This window comes from Typopeltis vanoorti, chromosome 10 (genome assembly GCF_054136105.1).
Source record: "Typopeltis vanoorti isolate ZY-2024b chromosome 10, IOZ_Tvanoo_1.0, whole genome shotgun sequence".
Lineage (NCBI taxonomy): Eukaryota > Metazoa > Arthropoda > Arachnida > Uropygi > Thelyphonidae > Typopeltis > Typopeltis vanoorti.
The window spans coordinates 67,440,654-67,462,605 of record NC_143558.1 but is presented as its reverse complement, the minus strand read 5'-3'; the positions used below and the strand labels follow the sequence as shown (position 1 = coordinate 67,462,605).

Genomic DNA, 21,952 nt, shown 5'->3' with positions numbered 1-21,952 from the left:
AAGTTGGTTAATAGGCAAAAAAAGAGGGCATATGATGGAAACATTTAAATTATTTGAATGGTTTGATAGAGAGGAAATATTTCAGCATTTTCTAGAGGGAAAGAACAAGAGGTCATCTCTGGAAAATGACTAAGAGTATTGTTAGGAATGGTTTGAGAACTAGATATTTTGCTTGGAGAGAGGTGAATGAGTTGCCAGAGTGTTGTGTTTTGTCAGCAAGTTCAAGAAGAGATATTGTGTAGATAGTTTGGATCTCCATGATGAATCTTTAGACTTCATGGAGGTGCTCATGCAGTCATTTATTAATGTACCTCTGACTAGGTAAGTGCATTAAATCCTTTTAATAAGGTAAATGCTAAATCATAAGAGAAATGCTGATTATTAAGAATAAAGTGCTTGCAAGGATTTGACAGTTTGAATTGATAAGCTTGAATAGTTTTAAAGTAAAAATTTGGTTCCAGATCAGGTATCTGTCTTCTACAGGGTGGCTCATAAGTCACAAAGGGGTTTAAACATTTAATAATTTTTTATTTATTATTATTATTATTTTTTATTTAATTTTTTTTTGTTAATGAAATACAATGAAATACAGAACCTGGATATATAATAAAAAAGTTATTTATTAATAACTTTTTTATTATACACCGGAAAATATCCATATTTTCCGGTGTATACGATGCACCCAAGAAATTTAATACAATTTTCTGGAAAAAACCTAAAACCTAACACAAAATATCTCAACATGTCAACTCAATACTGATAAACATCGGTAACTGATTACTCGAATAAGATATTATGAAACTTGAACAGGGACTCCCCATTCTTAGCCAATGACGCGCTAGAAGTCACGTGAAGGTCATGCATCAATTTGATTGCACCATTAGCTGCAAAGATCTTGGAACATAAAAGGGAGTGCGTATGACTTTGAAAAGAGGAAACAATCTTTACCTTCATTATATAAGACGCACTCCATTTTTAAGATGAATTTTTAAGGTAAAAAAGTGCATCTTATACACCGGAAAATACGGTAATTATTTTTATTCTTTTATTGTTATAATGAAATATAGAACCTGAAGATTTTTTTTATTAGTTATGAAAAACATGTAAATGCACATCACGTAAATGCACATCACGTAAATGCCATCCATTTTTGGCTTCACAAAGATGGATCCTTTCTATGGTATGTTCCATGACAGCTGTTAATGTTTCTGGCTGCAGCACAAATGTTCTTCTGTGCGGGTTACCTGAAAGAAAAGGTGTATGTGACAAGCCCTAGACAATCCAACAGCTGATAGGAGAGCATTTGTGCAGAAATTAGGGCGTTGCAGCCAAAAACATTAGCATCTGTTGTGGAACATGTGTAGAAAGGACCCATCTTTGTGAAGCCGAAAATGAAAGGCATAACAACTAATAAAAAAAATTGTTCAGGTTCTGTATTTCATTATAACAATAAAAAAATTATTAAATATTTAAACCCCTTTGTGACTTATGAGCCACCCTGCATAAATACCCAACACTGTAAGAAAAGGGATTTCATTATTAAGCTTCATTGAAGAACGCATTCTCTACAATAACTGAGGACTGCTTATGTGATATACCATATAGATTATAGTACTGTATATACTATAATTATATCTTAATTACGAAATTAACATTTTTTTAATTTAAAAATTAAAATTTTTCATTGTTCAGCTATTAATAAGAAATAATGTTTGTAATAATATATCGTTATAAATTGACTTTGTACTTTGCTTTCCAGTGTCTTGATGCCAGTAGACCATGGATATGCTATTGGATAATCCATTGCTTGGAACTTTTGGAGGAACCCATGAGTGAGGAAATGAAATCTCGGTAACATATCATAATCTACTAATAAATTTTGCTAGAATGAACATTTGGACTTTTAAATAATGAATAAAAATGTCACTTCTTGGTCTAAATGTTTCTAAAATTTGCCTGTTACCATATTTGTTTAAAAGGGTATTTTCATTGTCAAATTGCTGCAGTGCAACCTCATAGATTGTTCAGGATACTGTTATAGTAATATGTGATTGTTTACATTATTACTAGCTTCCTTTAACACTTTTCTGAAAAATTAATATTGCCAGATGCCTGCATTGTCAGATATTACATATCACTCCTCTAGGGCAGTGTTTCTCAACCTGTGGTCCGTGACAATGGGACAGGTTGTTCGCAGACAGACTTAAATTAATTAAATAAATATATATTTTTTTAATTATTGAAACAAAATAAAATTGAATAAGTAAAAATTATTGAAATCAAATGGAGACTTAAAAAAACCCAACAAATAGCGTCAGAATGTTCAAAGACGGAAGCAATAAAACTATATTGTTGTTCACCACCCGTCTATTATTATTCATCATTCTGCAATAAAACTATATTGTTGTTCACCACCCCTCTTTTATTATTCATCATTCTGCCACTAAATTTGTAGCAGCAGAATAATAAAAGAGGGGTGAAGTGAACAACAATATAGTTTTATTGCTTCTGCCTTCCCTTGCTGTTTTATCAGATTTAAAGTGAACATATGTTATCCACATTTCAACCAGTTGCTTGTTGTTCACTTCTGAAGATAGACTAAGGCTCAGTCTCTCTTCAGAAGTGCTAAGTGATACTTGGACAAAGTGTGTCATGAGTTAACCCCAGTATTTATATATTTATATATTTTTCGGAAACGTTTTTTAATAATGGAAAAGTGGCGTAGAACTAGGACTTTGAAAAGAAGAGCAAATGGAACAGGTGATGCTAACCCTAATTATGATACACGTGTTGTAACGGTGAGTAAATCTGATACTATTAAAGTAGAAGAAACGAGCAGTTCAAAGAAAAAATACAGTAGGAAATGTAACAGTTCATATTTGGAATTCGGGTTTACTTGGTGTGGAGATAAAGTGAACAGAAACCTCAATATGTGTTGTGTTATGAAGTGTTGTCGAATGAGTGCATGAAACCAACGAAACTCCGACATTTAGAAACTAAACATTGTGATGTGAAAAATAAGCCAATTGAATTTTTTCAACAATGCTTAGAGACATTAAATCATGGGAAAGATATAGTTTTCCAGCCATGGGTTCCATTAATAGCAAGGCACTGGAAGCATCCTATCTCTTAAGTTTGCACATAGCGAAAACAGGAAAACCTCATTCTATTGGGGAAAATTTACTACTTCCAACTATAAAAGATGTGGTATAAACTATGTTTGGCAACAAGTTACTAAAAGATGTTGATTTGATTCTTCTTTCAAATGACACTGTCATTCACAGAATTAATGATATGGCAAGTGACGTAGAATCTCATTTAATAGAAAAAGTTAAGAAGAGCCTTTACAAATAAATGAGACTACTGATGTTACAAATAACATGCAGTTAATTTGCTATGTAAGATATGCACATGATAACAACGTTCATGATTATTTAAAATAAATAGCCAATAGGCTTCATTTCGGCGATGTAAAACATTATTTAAATTAAGGGGATATTAAATCCAACATTGTTTCAAAACCGAATAAGAAACTCAAAGATCGGAATCAAAGAGTTTCATGCCAAATATAGTAACTATAAAAGTATCGTTCTAGCGTAAGCTAAAGCACGTAGTATAAGTATGTAGTACAAACTAGGGCAACTCGAAGCAAAGGTGGGGAAAGCTCTGATTGATATTCTTAGTATTTTTCATAATGTAAAACCCATCTCCTAGGAGATGTATGATGTTATACATTATGGTGGGAGGTCACTAGAGGTTTCAATCTTTATTGAGATCTCATCAGTGAGTAGCTAGACTAAAAATAATACTAAGGGTATAGCGAAAAGAACTTATATACTCTGCTATACGAGTTGTCAAAACGGTGCACCCATAAATTATTTAAAATAAAGAGCCAATAGGCTTCATTTCGGTGATGTAAAACATTATTTAAATTAAGGGGATATTCCTTTGCTACGAGTTGCCCTAGTTTGTACTACGTACTTGGACTACGTGCTTTAGCATACACTAGTAGTTGCCGATACTTTATAGTTACTATATTCGGCATGAAACTCTTTGATTCTGATCTTTGAGTTTCTTATTCGGTTTTGAAACAATGTGGGATTTAATATCCCCTTAATTTAAATAACATTCATGATGATATTCTGTTTTGTAGAACTTTGCCATCCTGAACAACTTGAAGAAATATTTCACACTCTCAATAATATGAATTGGGTACATCATTTCATGCATAGGGAAGCGTTAGCCTCCAAAGGAATGCCACCAGAATTTAAAACTGTGCTATACAACGCTGTAAAGCTAGTCAATTTTATTAAAGCTCGACTGTTAAATAACAGGTTATTTTCAGTACTCTGCAATGAAATGGGCAGTGAATATATACAAATTTTGCTTCGTTCTGAAATACACTGGCTTAAGGCTCAAAGTTTTATTATTTGTAAATGAACATAATTCTAATTTTGCATCACTTCTTGTTGGCGAAACATGGTTATCAATACTATCCTATCTTTCAGACATTTTTTCAAAATTAAATGAACTAAATCTCTCCCTTCAGGGAAATTCTTTAACTGTTTCTTGATGCCTACGACAAAATAAAGGCATTCGAGAAAAAACTAGTTTTATGGATTAATTATGTAAAAGATAGACAATTTGTACCTTTTCCAACATTGAAATCCTTTTTAGTAGAAAATGATATTTTTGTTGATTATGAGTTCCTGGAAAGGGTTTGTGACCACCTCAAAAATCTGAAACGGATTGAAACGTATTTTCTGAATAACTTTTATGAGAAATTTCTGTGTGGTTTCGCGATCCATTTCTGGCTTGCAGTCATGAGAATGAAGATAGACAATTTGCACCTTTTCCAACATTGAAATCCTTTTTAGTAGAAAATGATATTTTTGTTGATTATGAGTTCCTGGAAAGGGTTTGTGACCACCTCAAAAATCTGAAACGGATTGAAACGTATTTTCTGAATAACTTTTATGAGAAATTTCTGTGTGGTTTCGCGATCCATTTCTGGCTTGCAGTCACGAGAATGACCTTTTGTGATCAAAAAAAGAACAGTTAATTGAGCTTTCAAGTGGCAGTGGACTTAAAATGCAATTCCGTGATCTTGGTTTGGCTCGTGATCTTTTGTGTGTGCCGATCTTCGACTGAAGTTGACTAATATTGAGCGGATCGCTCCCTCCCCCCCAGCTACGCCTCTCTAACTTAGTGGTCCGTAGAATTGTTTTAGGCATTTTACTGGTCCTTGGGCTCAGAAAGGGTTGAGAAATGCTGCTCTAGGGCATTGCTAACTGCATCAGCCAACCTAGATCAGTGTTTTCTAATCTCGACCCACAATAAAAAAAATACATTTTACATCATGACCTGGTACACATGCATACACATTTTACTCACATATATATAAAATGAAAGAAAAGTTTCACAAAATAATTCCTATGATTACTACATATGATGAAATAAAAACCTAACAAAGTTAATATCAAATATTATTTTATTAACATTTACATACAACATAGAAAAAATAAAATAGAAAAACAGAAATTAGGAAATATTTTATTTAATGCAACAGTTGTACTTGGCAAAAAACATAGGATTCATTTTTATTCACATGATTAAACATTTTTGCTCACTATGCATATTCTTTTGGAAGACTGCAATGTGTCTCTGTTTAGTGATAAATATCCTTTCCTCATTCTACAGATACCATACTGTAGATGCAAGAAAATCAAGTAGCTCTATTCTATCACTAAATAGAGTATGGAGACAATAGTGTATGTATTATATGTAGCTACAGTTAGAATATAATGAAAAACATCTTTCCTCCCACAGACACTATACTGCAAACAGACAAGCAAAACACTTTTATTGTAGTACCAAATACAGTATCTAACTAAATGCACTTGTCCTAACAACCTATTTCAAATTTTCAGCTGAAGAAAATATGTGGTAACAATTGTTTATAATGCAGTCATTGAATGCAGAAATCAAACAATTTATGTAAAGCAAATTTTCAAAAGCAAATAAAGATATATAACCCTTGACATCGCAAGGTAAAAGAGGGAAAAGAAGAAGATCAGATAATAATAATGAAAATATAATAAAATTTACTCTGAAACATTCAAATTAACATGCTATATATGTTTAAAATTTTGTCAAAATGCACCTACTTAATGTGGAAGGGACATAATATACCTCCATGCACGATCCCTCCTGCATACACACTGAGGGCAAAACTCATGGAATGTTGCTGCCCAGCATGAATGTGTTTAGGCTACAAAATCTGCAAGATACATTCTGATATTTTTATGGTCATAATCTGCTAAATTAATTTCAGCAGGTTGTGACCTGCAGTTTGAAAAACACTGACTTAATTCTGACTTTTCTATATCTAACTTTTCCTCTTTTTGTTCGATCATACTACCTTAGATTAGCTCTACTCACACATTTTTGAATGCTAACAATATGAAATTCCTTTTTTAATATCTTAAATTTCAATATGGTTCTACCATTGATGTTACCTGCTTGCTCTTCTAATTTTCCTCGATTGTATCTATGGTCTGTAGCATTTGATCAGCTGTTTTATTCCTAATCAAATCATATGTGATGGAAAAAAAAAAAAAAAACACTACTGAACCTGCTGCAGAACATATATTGTTTTAGTTATTCAGTACTTTTTTTTTTTTTTTTTTGAAACATACTGTAGATCCATAAAAATAGATGTAATTAAAATGGACTTAGGTAAAATTCTTTGCTAGCAGAATTTTTGGCATACAACCTACCGAAAAAAAAAAAAAAAAAAATTGGCAAATCATCACAACTTTAGTAAAGTAACAGTCGATAAATTTTTAGATAAAATTAAGAAGGATTATTAGATTGAAGACGATATTTCCCATAATGGAGATAAACAATGGTCATCAAACCTATTCTGGTTGGGACAATGTAATGTTTCAAATTTTGCTTTATAAAGCTTCTCCATACAGAATCTACTTTTATGTAGAATTGTGTTCATCTGCAGGGTATAGGATTTAAGAATATAATATCTTGTTGAGTATAATATACATTTAGCCAATTGGAAGCATCACACAAGAAAGCAGACCTTTGCATAACTCTCTCTCATCTAGAGTATTTAATGAGGTGGAGGAATTCAAAAGGAATGCAATCAGGTTTCTCAAGTATTAACATACACTGAGTGGTCAATTTATTAGGAATACATTTTCCTAATAAATTGGCCACTAATTTATTAGTAAATAAATTAATAGCCAATGCCTAATTATTCCTAATAAAGTGGCCACTAAGTGTATGTTAATACTTGAGAAACCTGAAATGTGAAAAGGTAGCTGGAGTAGATTATGTTAGACCAGAGGTATAAAAGTTTTTACAGTGGCCACACTTCATAATTCAGAAGGAGTGGTCAGAGGGCCTAGTTCAAATTTTTGAATACAGTTTTCATAATACATATCCATCCATAAAAAGAAAACTGATTGCAGAATTACAGAGGAATTTCCATACTAAGTGATCCAGATAAGATTTATGTAGACATACTTGAGAAAAGACTCAGAAAAATTCTGGAAGAGAAACTTGGAGATGAACAAATTGGATTCATGCCAAATAGAGATTGTCAGGATCAGATTTTTGCTTAGAAACAAATAGTTGAGAAATCATGGGAATATAAAAAGGATCCGTTTTAAGTTCTGGAAAAGGTGTGATAATATGCCAAGAGAAAAGCTGTTCAAAATTTCTATAATTATATGGGATAAATAAGACATATCAAATACTGCAGTCTATATTTCAGTTGTAAGTCAGCATGCAGAATTGAAGGAAATATAGAAAGATGGTTTGATGATAAATCAAGCTTGAGACAAAGATACACATTCTCCTCTGTTATTCATCATTTACATGGATTGCATTATGAAGGAGAGTGACATTAAATGTGATTTCAAAATTGAAGATGCTAATCTCAGCTCTCTACTTGATGCAGATGATATTATTCTCCTAAATAAATCCAGTACAAATCTATAGGATTCCCTGACTAAATTGAATAATCACTGCATAATTGTCATGAAAATCAGCAATAAAAAGACCGACACAATGAAAATAGGTAGAAACATTTAAAACATCAACTACCTCCTGAATGGGAGAATCTATAGAACAAGCAAAACATTTCAACTGTTAAAACACAATTTTTGGTGGAGATAGCCTAAATATGGAAATTTTTTCTTTCAAGGTTACACAGTGGTCAGCATTCATTGTGGAGAATTTATGAAGATTTAAAAAAAAAAAACATTAGAGCAATTACTTATAATTAAGAAAATAACACTCAATGTTTTGGCCTATATATATCGATGTCATCATCAGGAAAGTATATGCACAAGAGACAAGCTACACAAAAGTAAGCTAAATCTAATTGCTTTGTTAATCGTTTATGCTAGCATGACCTCTTGTGAAAAAATAAAATAAAAATGTTAAAAAATAAAATCAATAAATAAATGTGATAACTAATAATTAAGGAATCGACAGCATACACTAGAAATATAAATTAAAACAACTTTAATAAATACTTTCCGATATTTCGGCAACGTCACTTTGCAATCTTCTATGGGAACTTAAAATAAAGAACGGGTGCACGCAAGTACTATATAACAGCAAATGAGAAAAGAAGCGAGGAAGCTACCGTTTTCCTAACGTCCTGATGGTGCCCTCTGGCGGGCTATATTGGTAGTTATTGGCCATTAGGCTGAAGTTTTTCTGATATATGTTTTCCAAATTTGGGGCAGTCTTCTGCACCCAAATATGTTGAGGTTTGGCATGTTCCTAAGGGTCAGTTTTGATGTCTCCCCCTTATTCACAAATGTCCCATCAAAGAAACCTTAGAGCTAATCCAAGCTAAATTTCCTCCCGATATCTCAGCAATATTTCAGTTCACAATGAACTCAGGCTATTTCGTTTGGCAGGAAAAATTCACAAACAGATAGAGGGGGGACAGCCATGGGTTCACCACTTTCCCCACCCTTGGCCAACTTCTTTATGAAGACTTTTGAAGAGAAAGCCTTAAACTCTCAGCCCACAAAAACCTATCATATGGCTTTGCTACATTGATGATGTGTTCGCTATCTGGCCACATGGCCTGGATACACTCCTCTCCTTCTTAACACACTTAAATAACCAACACCCTAGAATCAAGTTCACCCTGGAAAAAGAGAAAAACAATAGCCTCCCCCTTCCTAGACACACTAGTCACCCACCAACCTGATGGAACCTTGATTTTCTTAGTTTATAGAAAACCCACCCATACAGGCAGATACATTCACCAACAATTCCCCCCCCCTCACAACAATATGGAGTTATTAAGACACTATTCAACAGGGCAAAACTTATCTGTTCCACTGATCAAGCCCTAACCGCTGAACTAAATCACATCCTTAACACTCTCTCAGCCAATGGCTACCCCCCCCCCCCCAAAAAAAAAATCCAAAAAATACTTAAACCAGTTATCCACAACCTACCTCCTTCCCCCTTCACAAAAAAAATTACTCTAAATCCATCACCATCCCCTACATCTGAGGCACCTCGGAAAAAATCAACACAATCCTAAAAAAACATGACTTGACCGCCTGTTACAGACCATATAGAAAATTGGTATCCCTTATCTGCTCCACTAAAGACCAACCACTTCCCCTAGACCTACCTGGTTTATACCAGGTCCCTTGCAGCTGTAAATTGGCCATGCAGGCAGGACAGCAAATATCAGAATCTCAGAACACAAGGACTACATCCGATTTCACCAGTATAGCCACTCTGGGCTTGCAGACCATGTTCTGGATACCCGCCACAGAATAAGGTGGAAGAAAGCCACAGTAATACGCTGCAGCAAGTTCAAATATGACTATTCATGGAATCAGCCTCATCCCTTAGGAACATGCCAAACCTCTACAAATTTGGGTGCATAAGACTGCCTCAAATTTGGGAAACATATATCAGAAGAACTTCAGCCCAAAGGCCAATAACTACCAATATAGCCCGCCAGGGGACACCATCAGGACTTTAGGAAAACGGTAGCTTCCTCGCTTCTTTTTTCATTTGCTGTTATGTAGTACTTGCGTGCACCTGTTCTTTATTTTAAGTTCCCATAGAAGATGGCAACGTGATGTTGCCGAAATATCGGAAAGTATTTATTAAAGTTGTTTTAATTTATATTTCTAGTTTACGCTGTCAATTCCTTAATTATTAGTTATCATGTTTAGCCAGCATATAAGCCTTTCAACAAGAAAAAAGGAATAAATAAATGTGTTGTGTGTGTTAAGATCCATCGAGTCGTTTCCGACTCCTTGCGACTCCATGAACATACACTCTCCATTCCGATCTGTCCCTGATCATGTCCTTCAGAACCTCCAAGCACATTCCAGTTGCTTCTTTAACTCCATCCACCCATCTAATTCTTGGTCTTCCTCTTCTCCTGCTTCCATCAACTTTAACAAGCATCATAATCTTCTCCAGACTGTCATTTGCTCGCATAGTATGTCTGAAGTATGACAATTTTTGCTTGATGATCATAGCTTCAAGGGAGCAATCTGGCTTTATTCTGTCTATCACTGATTTATTGGTTTGCTTTGCAGTCCATGGTATTCTTAGTAAGCGTCTCCAAACCCATAATTCAAATACATCTATTCTTCTTTCACTTTTTCTCAGGGTCCAACTTTCACATCCATACAACACCACAGAGAATACCATTGCTTTCACGATTCTGATTTTTGTTGAGGGCTAATATCTTTATCTTTAAAGATCTTGTTTAAATTTGTCATTGCTTTTTTTCCAGTAATAATCTTCTAACTTCTTCAGTACAATAACCATCTTTATCAATTCGATATCCTAGGAACACAAAATTGTTAACTGCTTCCATTTTCTCCTCATCTGCTTCAAAATCATTAAGTCCGCATGTTGCCATAACTTTTGTCTTTTTGAGGTTAAGTTTAAGACAATATTTAGCACTTTCTTCTTTAACTTTCATAATAAGTTCCTTCAAATCTTTGCATTCTGCTAGTAAGGTGGTATCATCTGCATACCTCAAATTATTAATATTTTTTCCACCAATTTTAATTCCAACTGAAGACTCCTCCAGCCCTGCCATTCTTAAAATGTATTCGCTGTATAAGTTAAACAGGTATGAAGATAAAATACATCCTTGTTGCACCCCTTTACCTATTGTGAAATACTCAGTTTCTCCAAGATCTGTTCAGACAGTAGCTTCTTGTTCATAATAAAGATTCGTCAGAAGGATAATGAAATGCTCTGGGACTCCTATTGTTCTTAACACATTACGTAGTTTCACATGATCTACAAAGTCAAAAGCCTTGCTATAGTCAAGGAAACAAAGGTAGACATTTTTGTGATATTCCTGTGCTCTTTCTATTATCCATCTCACATTGGCAATTTGATCGCTTGTTCCTCTGCCTTTTCGAAATCCTGCCTGTTCATCTGGCATTTCTCTCCTCATGAATGGTTCCAGTCTTTTCTGAATGATCTTAAGTAAGACTTTACTTGCATGAGAAATCAATGCTATAGTTCTGTAATTTTTGCACTCTCTTGCATCGCCTTTCTTCAATAAAGGTATATAAACTGATTTTTTCCATTCTCAGGCCATCTAGTTGTGATCCAAATTTGCTGACACATAGAGCTGTTAAAATTTTAACTGCCTTTTCTCCCAGAGCTTTGAGCAGCTCAATGGGTATTCCATCTCCTCCTGGTGCTTTCTTACTGGATATCTGTTGCAGTGTCCACCTCACTTCATTCTCCACTGGTACTGGTTCCTGTGTATAATTCTGCTTTTCAAATTTCTCAGTAATTTTAGGATCCTTTGTGTAAAGGTCTTCTGTATACTCTTTCCATCTTTCTTTGATGTCTGCAGCTTCTGTAAGATATCCTTTGTGTTTACTTTTCAATATTGTCACCTTGGCACTAAACTTTCCTGTTAATTCTCTGATCTTTTTGAAAAGATCTCTTGTTTTTCCTTTCTTCTATTTGTTGGCATTCCTGGTTAAAGTATTTTTCCTTGTCTCTTCTGGCTTGTCGTTGAAACTCTGCATTCAAATGCCATACTTCCTGCAAATTTCCTGTGGCCTTCATTTTCCTCCTTTCCTGAGCAGTTTTGATGGCATCTTCTGACAGCCATTTGGACTTCTTCTTCTTACAAACTGTTGGGATATTCTTCTTTGCTTCTGTTTTAATTATATCTTTAATCTCTTCCCATAGTTCATGTGGTTCTCTTTCACACAAATTGAGTGTGTTGAATCTGTTCTGTATGCTAATATTGTATTCAGCTGGTGTGTTTCCAAGATCATATCTAATAGACATTTGTGATGTTTTCAGTTTCCGTAGTTTCACTTGTATCGTAGCCACTAATAACTCATGGTCTGTTCCACAGTCTGCACCTGGAAAAGTCTTGACAGACTGAATTGCACTTCTCCATCTTCTTTGTCTAAGTATATAGTCAATTTGATTTCTGTGTTGTTCATCAGGTGATACCCATGTGTACAATCTTCTTTGTGCTGTTTAAAGCAGGTGTTAGCAACAAACAAAGAATTTTCTGCACAAAACTCAACTAGTCTCTTCCCTGCAGTGTTTCGAATACCTAAACCAAAACGACCTGTTATTCCTTGTTCCTCAGTCTCTCTCCCACTTTTGCATCCAATCTCCAATAAATACCATAAATCTTGCTTTGGTGCTGCATCTATCATGGAATCTTGTAACTTGTAACTTGAACCTTCTTATAACTTGCCATAAAATTCTTCAGTGTCTTCTTCTGATGCTTCTGTAGTAGGTGTATAAACCTGAATGATGGTCATATTCATTGGATTGTCCACTCACTCTGAGAGAAATGATTCTGTTACTCACCGGATTATAACCCAATACATACCTAGCCATCTTTTTCCTGTGTAAGAAAGATACTCCATTTTTTCGACTTGTCTCATGTCCTGAGTAATACACCATATAGTCCCCTGACTGAAAATGGCCCATTCCTGTCCATCTAAGTTCACTTATTCCCAATATATCCAGCTTCTTGTGCTCCATTTCCAGTTTACCTTGATTCATACTTCTAACATTCCAAGTTCCAATCCTGTGGTTTTTGTGAAACAGGGAGCCTCCCTTTTCCAACTAGCAACATCTGTGACCAAGCTTCCTTCCAGGTTTGACCTGGACTCATCATAAAAACTAGTTCTACTTGTGGAAGCCCTCTGTTCTTCTCCAGTTGCATGTTGGATGCCTTCAGGCCTGGGGGTCTTACCATCCAGCACCATATCATACTTTCTCATTTTTGGCATGTTCGTGGAATGTCCTTGGCAAGGTACAGAGGTGGTTTGCCATTGCCTTTCTCTGGAATATTTTTCAACTTTCCAGTCTAGATCTGCACTGTTCTATGAAAACGGGGGCACCTCTGGAAGGATGTGACTCTTCGCCACACAGTGCTGTCTTGGTAAAGAAGAGGCTAGGTCTCTATAATAGAGATGTATTGCACATATCTTTAGCCTGGAATAAATAAATACTTATACATAATTAGTATAATAACATATACTTTAAAAATAATAAAAAAGATTATTTAAAAATAATAAAAATTGCAGTATAACTGATCTGTGGAATATACCCGTGAGGATTAGCAGCTTGAGGATTACAAAATTTGGTTGATAAGCACTTACTAAAGGAGGGATGGGAGTTTATAGGAAAAGGAAAGATGAAGAAATTTGGGAATGAATAGTCAGTTGGTAGCTTAGTTACAGGGATGGTTGACCAACAGGAGTTGTGTGGGAGTGCAGTGTCCTGAAAAAGGAAGGTGACTAGTGAAAGTAGAAGTTGGAAGTCTTCCAGTAACCTTTCTTTAATCCAGAGTAATATAATAATAAGGTGTGACACCTTTTGATAACTGGTATAGGAAAATATGACTCCTGCATTACTTCAACCTTAGTATCACCTCTGAGTCTGGCTTCTGCTGAAGAGACCTCAATAAAGGTCGAAACCAGTCTGGGCAGTGACCCTTCCTATAATATATAGCATTATACGTGTCTGCAAAGAGATGTGCTTTGCATTATGGGATACTATGGCAAGTGATGTGAAGTCATACCACCTTTACCACGAATTGCCCTGGTCCTGAAAATACTTCAGGTGCAAACTTTGTTTGCTTACGCTTGGATAAAGGATTCTTTTGTTGTCACTCAAACTATCTGATGGAATGAGAGAAAACACTGTGCCCCTCGGAAATTTCATGCTTTCTTTTCATTGAATGCGCTATATATAGTAAATAGTTCTTTAATTGTCCCCAAATCTGTGTAGGGATGTGACGACAATGTGTTTGTTTTAGGATATACAGTAGACGCCACTTGTTGTGATCGCTTTGGGAGAGTCGCTTTTTGATGATAATAACTGGCTGATAACATTACGCAAAGGATATAAAAAATTGCATAATTTATTTCAATTTATTGTTATAAACAACTTTTTAATAAGCAATAACATAAAATTTATTTTGAAAACTTATCTAGCACTGTCTGTTGTGTGTTTGAATGTAGTAGTTCATGAATAAATTGCTCAATACTCATTGAAGTTTGTTGAAGTTTGTTGCTCTATGTTGTATGCCATGACGAAATATTTGTAGCTTCTTGCATCTGGGCATTGGTTGGAAGAGCTTCTAAAATTTGTTCTGCTATACTTGTATTGGGTTCACTTTCTTCTTTTAGTTTAAAGTTCTTATTGGAAGCAGCTTGACATATTTCTGACACTGTCATCATAGCCACCACTTCAACGTTATCAATATCCAACCAATTTTCAAATTCTTCCTTTGACATACTGTCTGGGGTTTTATCAAAAATTTCATTTGTAAGATATTCAAATTCTTTGGAAGAAGGAGTTTCAGAGTTTGTTTTAAAAAAAATCCACTTTTTTGGAAGCAATTTTCAATAGCCTTCTTGGAGATTTGCTTCCATGACATTGCTACCAAATGCAATGCATCAAGAAAGGAAATCTTTTTGCAATTACGCTTGCATCAGATTGGTCTTTTATATAATCAAGTTAAGCTATAATTCTCGCATGAACTTCCCTGTGATAATAGGCTTTAAAAACTTGTATGATGCCTTGGTCACATGGTTGAATTAACGATGTAGTGTTCAAAGGCAAGAAGATTACTTTGATGTTAATTAATGATAAATTGTTTGTTTTTGTGTGCAGTGCAGTTGTCTACTAACAAGACAATTTTTTGCTTTAATTTAAGATCCCACTTAACTAACCAATTATTGAAAATGGCATTAGTCGTCCAAGCATTTGCACTAGAATTGTAGTCAACAGGCAACTTTTTGACACCTTTAAAACACTGAGGATTTTTTACTTTTCCCAATCACCAGGAGCTTTTGTTTCCCAACTTTCATATTAGCACAACAAAGAACTCACTTTCTCTTTTGATGATTTAAATCCTTTATTACTTTTATTTAGAGTCTTGTTTTGTCTGCATTGTAAATATCCCCGGGAGAATATTCAGCAATAATTTTTGGCCACTTGTTCTTAATTCATGCATCAGCTTATAAAAAATCAGCAATTTTTTTCTTCACCATGAATATGCTTGTACACAATATTCTCTCACTTTTTCCACCTGTTAAACCATCCATCAGTTGTGAAATTTTCTTTGCCCATTGTTTTTGCAAGTTCTGCTTTCTGACACTTCCAAGGCCCATTAATCAAGCATTATTTTCACGAACATTACTAAGCCAAATTTTTAATGCTGATTCAACTTTGAGTATCCTTACCAGATTGGGCTCTATTCTGATCAATGTTCTCATTAGTAAGAGCTGAAGTTTCAATGTTTGATCTGGCTTTTAAGATCTCACACAAGAGTGGGCATGAAATTTTTAAAAGTACAGCTGCACTATGCTGACTCATTTTGGGCAACTTATCATAACACTCCAAAATTCTTTGCTTTTCTTGAAAAGAAATCTTTACGTTTTTTACATGCTTCTGCCATAATAATAAGAGCTGTTTTAATGAGCACTTAAAGTCAAATTCACTTATTGAAAGAGAGCAAAAAAATAAAGTCGAAAAATCACAATTCGACTGCATTTATATCCATCTGCATTTGCCTGGAAGATATAAGATATACAGAAGAATAAGATTACAAGAAGATTAACACAAAAGTCAGATTTCGATAAATGTTCTTTGAAAATTTTCTGCTGATTAACCCTTCAAGTTCTTAATTTTGAGATGCAAAAGGCTAAACATTTGAGGATTTTGATAACAATAACCAGAACTTTGATTTTAATAGATGGCTTATTTTTAATTCATTTCAAATGGTGTGTTTTAGGACTGACTGAATTTGATAACAATAGCTGATTGATGATAATATCTGCAATCACAATAAGCAGATTCCACTGTATTAGAAAAGAATATGTAGGAGAATGCTATATTTAGCTGGTATATTGGAATTACTTAGGTGAAAATATGTGAACCATCATTAATAAGCCATGTGAGAATGGAAAATCTAAAGGAAGGAACAAGTGTAAGTAGAAATACTTTCATTACTGGCAAATGAATTATTAATAATTAACATTTGTGATATTATATGTGTGTCTTATAAGTTGTTGGATGGAGTGAATAGCATGTGATCCTATAAATTCAAGCCATGTGTAAGTGAATGTATGATGGCATGAAAAACTTACAAAGGAGAGGGAAAGAGATTTACTTGTAAAGTATAAGTAACTAACCAATAATAAATATCCACTGTATGCATTTGGAGTTTAGTAAATAATGATAGGAGGGACTAATCTAATGAACTAATCTAGATTCATTTAGGTATGGCAGGAATACATGTGGGTTGATGGATCAGCAGATCATCTTGTAAATTTGTTGTACTTGTTAAGAGTATCACTTCTATTTTCTTTATATTTTGCTTAATTTTCTAAGAATTTTCTTTTGTTTACTGAGAATTAGTATACTTTAGTGTGAATAATTCCAATAATAATAAGATACATAATATCTGATCATTATCAGAATTATCCACTCTTTTGCGAATCCTACATTAATTACTTTTTTCTTTTTTGTCATCAGCTTTTATACCTTATCAATAATAGATTTCTCACATATGCTGGTATTTTGTTGTAGATAAATCACTTCTTATAATGCATAGAAGTATTCATTTTTATTCAGGAATATATATAAATTTTTACTATGTCCTTTATTATTTTTTTTTCACCTATACTGTGAAGAAATTCAGTCTCAACAGATGCTATACTGCAGAAGGAAGAAAAACAAGTAGATCACTAAAAACAGTACAGAGGCATTTATTGTCTATGTACTAAATTTAGCAACAATTAATGTAATTAGAGACAACTGGAATGACACCCGTAATGGAAAACACTCTCCTTCCACAGACTATGCTACATACATGCAAGATAAATAGATTTATTGTAGCACTAACCATACCACCTAACTAGACACATTTGTCCTGACATCTTTCAAATTTTCAGTTCCAGAAAATATGTATAATAGCTTAAATACTTAAACTCTCTGATTCCAATCTTTGAGTTTCCTATTTAGTTTTAAAACAATGTGGGATCTAATATCCCCTTAATTTAATTAATGTTTATATCACCGAAATGAAGCCTGTTGGCTCTTTATACATTTAAGTAACTTAATGGATGCACCTTTTGGACAACTCGTATAGCAGAGTATATAAGTTCTTTTCGCTATACTCTTTGGTATTAATTTGGTCTAGCTACTCACTGATGAAGCCTCAATAAAGGCTGAAATCGGTCTGGGTAGTGACCTTCCACCATAATGTAATAACAGCATACGTTTCCTAGGAAATGTGTTTTTACATTATGGAAAATACCAAGAATAGCGATCAGAACTTTCCCCATTGCAACGAGTTGCCCGTGTTTGTACTACGTTCTAGGAATACTTGCATTTAGCTCACGCTAGTATTCGCTGATACTTTTATATAGTTTTTTATACTATATTCAGCATGAAACTCTCTGATTACCATCTTTGAGATTCCTATTCAGTTTTAAAACAATGTGGGATCTAATATCCCCTTAATTTAATTAATGTATGATAGCTGTTTATAAGGCAGCCATTGGAATCAGAAAGCACACAATTTATATAGAGCAAAAAAAATGATCAATATAAGAATGTATATATATATATATATAACTTGAAATTACCTTGAATTACATTTGAGATATTCAGTATCATCATCATTCAGTATTTCATCCCACAAAACAGGCAAACTGGTCAGAACACACAATTTATAGTTATTATATACTGCCCTTGTAGCCTCCTTAGTTGCTTTGGCTATAAATCCAAAACAACCAACCAGTTCTCTAAACTTATCATACTCATCATCATCATCAAATTCCTGACATGTACCCTCAAGGGACTTCACAAATGATAATTGCACAAATAAACTTCTACTGAAAAAGTTGCAACCAACATGTGTATGATAAATTTAGTTTAATCCTTTATCCAAGTGTGATCAAACAAAGTTTCCTCCTTAAAGTATCTTCAGGACTGGGGTAAGGTAGTACAACACCGGGTAACTCGTTGCAAAGGTGGATCAAGCTAACATCACTCCTACCTCAGTATCTCCCATAATGCAAAACACATCTCCTTGTGGATATGTATAATGTTATGCATTAAGGGAAGGGCCACTACCCAGATTAGTTTCGATCTTTATTGAAGTCTCGTCAGTGTGAGCCAGGCCCAAGTGGAGATACCAGACAGAAGCATTAGTAAAGTCATCTCTACCTATAAGAGTTGCCAAACAGTGTGCTACCTTTTTATTAAATTACTCTGGATTTAGAGAAAGATGCTGAAAGTTTATTTTTCACTTGGTTAGACTATAATACATTTAGTTTAATCCTTTATCCAAGTGTGAGCAAACAAAGTTTGTGCCTGAAAGTATCTTCAGGACTGGGGTAAGGTGGTACAACACCAGGGCGACTCCTTGCAAAGATGGAGCAAGCTACCAACACCCCTATCTCAGTATCTCCCATAATGCAAAACACATCTCCTTGCAGATATGTCTAATGTTATGCATTAAGAGAAGGGCCACACCCAGACTAGTTTCGACCTTTATTGAGGTCTCTTCAGTGGGAGCCAGGCCCAAGTGGAGATACCAGGCAGAAGCATTAGCAAGGTCATCTCTACCTATAGGAGTTGCCAAACGGTGTGCCAAGATACTTTCAGGTGCAAACTTTGTTTTCTCACACTTGGATAAAGGATTAAACTAAATTTATTATAGTCTAACCAAGTGAAAAATAAACTTTCAACATGTGTATGAGTTTTGTGAAAATGCAACTGCTTGACGTGGAGGCAGCATACAAAATGCCAAGCTACTTCCTGCCAGCGATTTATGCATGTGCAAAATGTTAAAGAATTCTTTTCCTCTCCTACCCATGACAAGTAAAAATAAATTAAAACTAATCCTATTATAGTGCAAAAAGTGGCAATATAAATTTCCTCTAAACATCTCCAGAAAGCTTGGGTTTTTTCATCCCACAAAACAGGCAAACTGGTCAGATCACACAATTTATAGTTATTATATACTGCCCTTGTAGCCTCCTTAGTTGCTTTGGCTATAAATCCAAAACAACCAACCAGTCCTCTAAACTTATCATACTCATTATCATCAAATTCCTGGCATGTACTCTCAAGGGAGTGTACAGGATATGATAGTACTACATGAAAAATTTACATCATTACTAACTTCCTATCTACAATTTTCCTCCAAATCAGTCTGTTACCTGTCAAGACTCCAACATCACCAGATCTTATATTTCTGTCTTCTAAGGTGCTTTTTACCATATCAATCCACCTATTTCTTGGTTTTCCTCTGGGTCTTTTTTTTGCCAACCTTGCAGAGAACTTTGTTTTGCTAATCTTTCCTCTCCCATTCTATTTAAGTGACTATACCACCTGAGATTAGCTCTGTTAATGCATTCCTGGATGCTGATAGTGCCAAGTTCTTTCCTAATATCCCCGTTTTTAATATGATATTACCATTGGTGCCATCTGTTCATGCCCCTAATCTTTTTCAGGACTCTCATATCTGTGGTCTCTAGTATAATAACCCAGCTCTCGGATCCATTATTTAAAATTGGTTTGAACATTGTCTTGTATACAGTTAATTTAGTGTTTTTGACTAATTTCTCTCTTATTCCATATAAATTTATTCAGTTGACTTCCTACCATACCAGCTTTGTTGATTCTGTTGTCTATTTCCATATTTAATTTACCATCTTCACTAAAAATCATGCCTAAGTAGCTGAAATATTTTACTTGTTCTATAGGTTCTCCATTCTCACAATGCAGTTGATATTTTCAATGCTTCTGCCTATTTTCATTGTCTTTGTCTTGTTATTGCTGACCTTCATACCATATCTATTAAAACAGTTATTCAATTCAGTCAGGGAATCTTGCAGACTTGTATCGGATTTATTTAGAAGTATAACATCATCAGCTTAGAGCAAAGAGCTGAGATTAACATCTCCAGTTTTCATATCAGGTTTAATACCACTTTCGTTCATAATGTGATTCATATAGATAATAAATAATAGAGGGGATAATGTACATCCTTGTCTGACACCAGATTTAACATTAAACCATCTTCCGGTACTTCAATTGTAACTGCTGACTAACACCTCAAATAAGGACTAAGTATTGTTTGATAAAATGCTCCATTGACACCATATAACTGTAGCGTTTTGAATAGCTTCTCTCTTGGCACCTTGTCATATGCCTTTTCCAGACCTACAAATACAGATCTTTGTTATATTCCCATGATTTCTCAATTATTTGTTGTAAAGTGAAAATCTGATCCTGATAGCCTCTATTTGGCCTGAATTCAGCGTGTTTTTCACTAAGCTTCTCTTCCACTTATCATACTTTATACAGTAATTGAAAGAGTTGAACAATTTATGTGATGTCATACAGAAACAATCATTCAAAAATTAGAGCTCACATTTCTTGCTTTCACTTACATGCCACCAGTAATTCCAATCAAAAAATAGCTGAAACATTTTGAAGCAAAATATTTAATATTTCTATAATTCAAATATATATTGATGAAATGTAGCACTAGTTATCAGCAATAATTATTGGGGTGGGGGGGGGAAGAATACTAATATCTCTTAAAAGAAAATGATGGTGGCTTTCCCTACATTTCTCCATTCATTTTCCACTATCATATATATAGATTATGTGCAAATGTAATGTTTCAATCGTATTATGTTTGCTTAAAAGTGTAATTAAATTATTGAAGTGATACTTTTATGTGGATGAATAGGGAATTGTTTTCAGAATATAGCTACTTTGTGTACAGCAATATGGTTTTAATTCATCTATTATGTGCATATGGTTTATGTATAACAAAACGTTATGTTTTTGAATCTTTTGTGGTAAATGATATTGGAGTTTCATTTCAAATGTAATTACTACTCTGTTGATGTTTAGGCATTCATGAGACAGATGTAATTAGAGAAATTTGGTGGAAGATGGAATCTGCCATAATGCAGAATTGTTCAAAACAGAATTACTGAATTGAACTGTGAACAATTTATAATACAGCTTTTTTCTGGAGCATTCTAGACCAGCAGCTGAAGAGGTTTTAAAACTGCATTCTTCATAAAGATGCCAGTGTATATAAGAGTAACAGTGCTGGAGAAGATGATTTTAAAATGTGCAGTGAAGTTTTGTATACAAATGTATTTGTGTGCATGGTCAACTGTGTCACCATGGCACTTTACTGTACCCAGTGAATTTGTTGAAATCCTGAAAAGCTTGATTGAAAAACTGCTGGAAGCCTTCTCCCCCCAAATCACCTTTTTTTTTTTTAAATGATACACAGATATAGACTGAGCAATAACTGCTGTTCATTAACTACAGCAATTTACTCAACTTGGAATCTTTTGCAATTCATTTTCAGTAT

General features: G+C 34.3%; 1 protein-coding gene across 2 annotated transcripts in view; it reads left to right on the top strand.

Moving 5' to 3' along the window:
- Fntb (Farnesyl transferase beta subunit) overlaps positions 1 to 21,952 on the top strand; it is a 204,627-nt gene that overhangs the window by 38,913 nt on the left and 143,762 nt on the right. For both annotated transcript variants that reach the window (XM_090398657.1, XM_090398658.1), the window contains exon 4: positions 1,760 to 1,851. In XM_090398657.1, the coding sequence (XP_090254783.1) occupies positions 1,760 to 1,851 (92 nt within the window). The remainder of the gene's footprint in view (positions 1 to 1,759; positions 1,852 to 21,952) is intronic.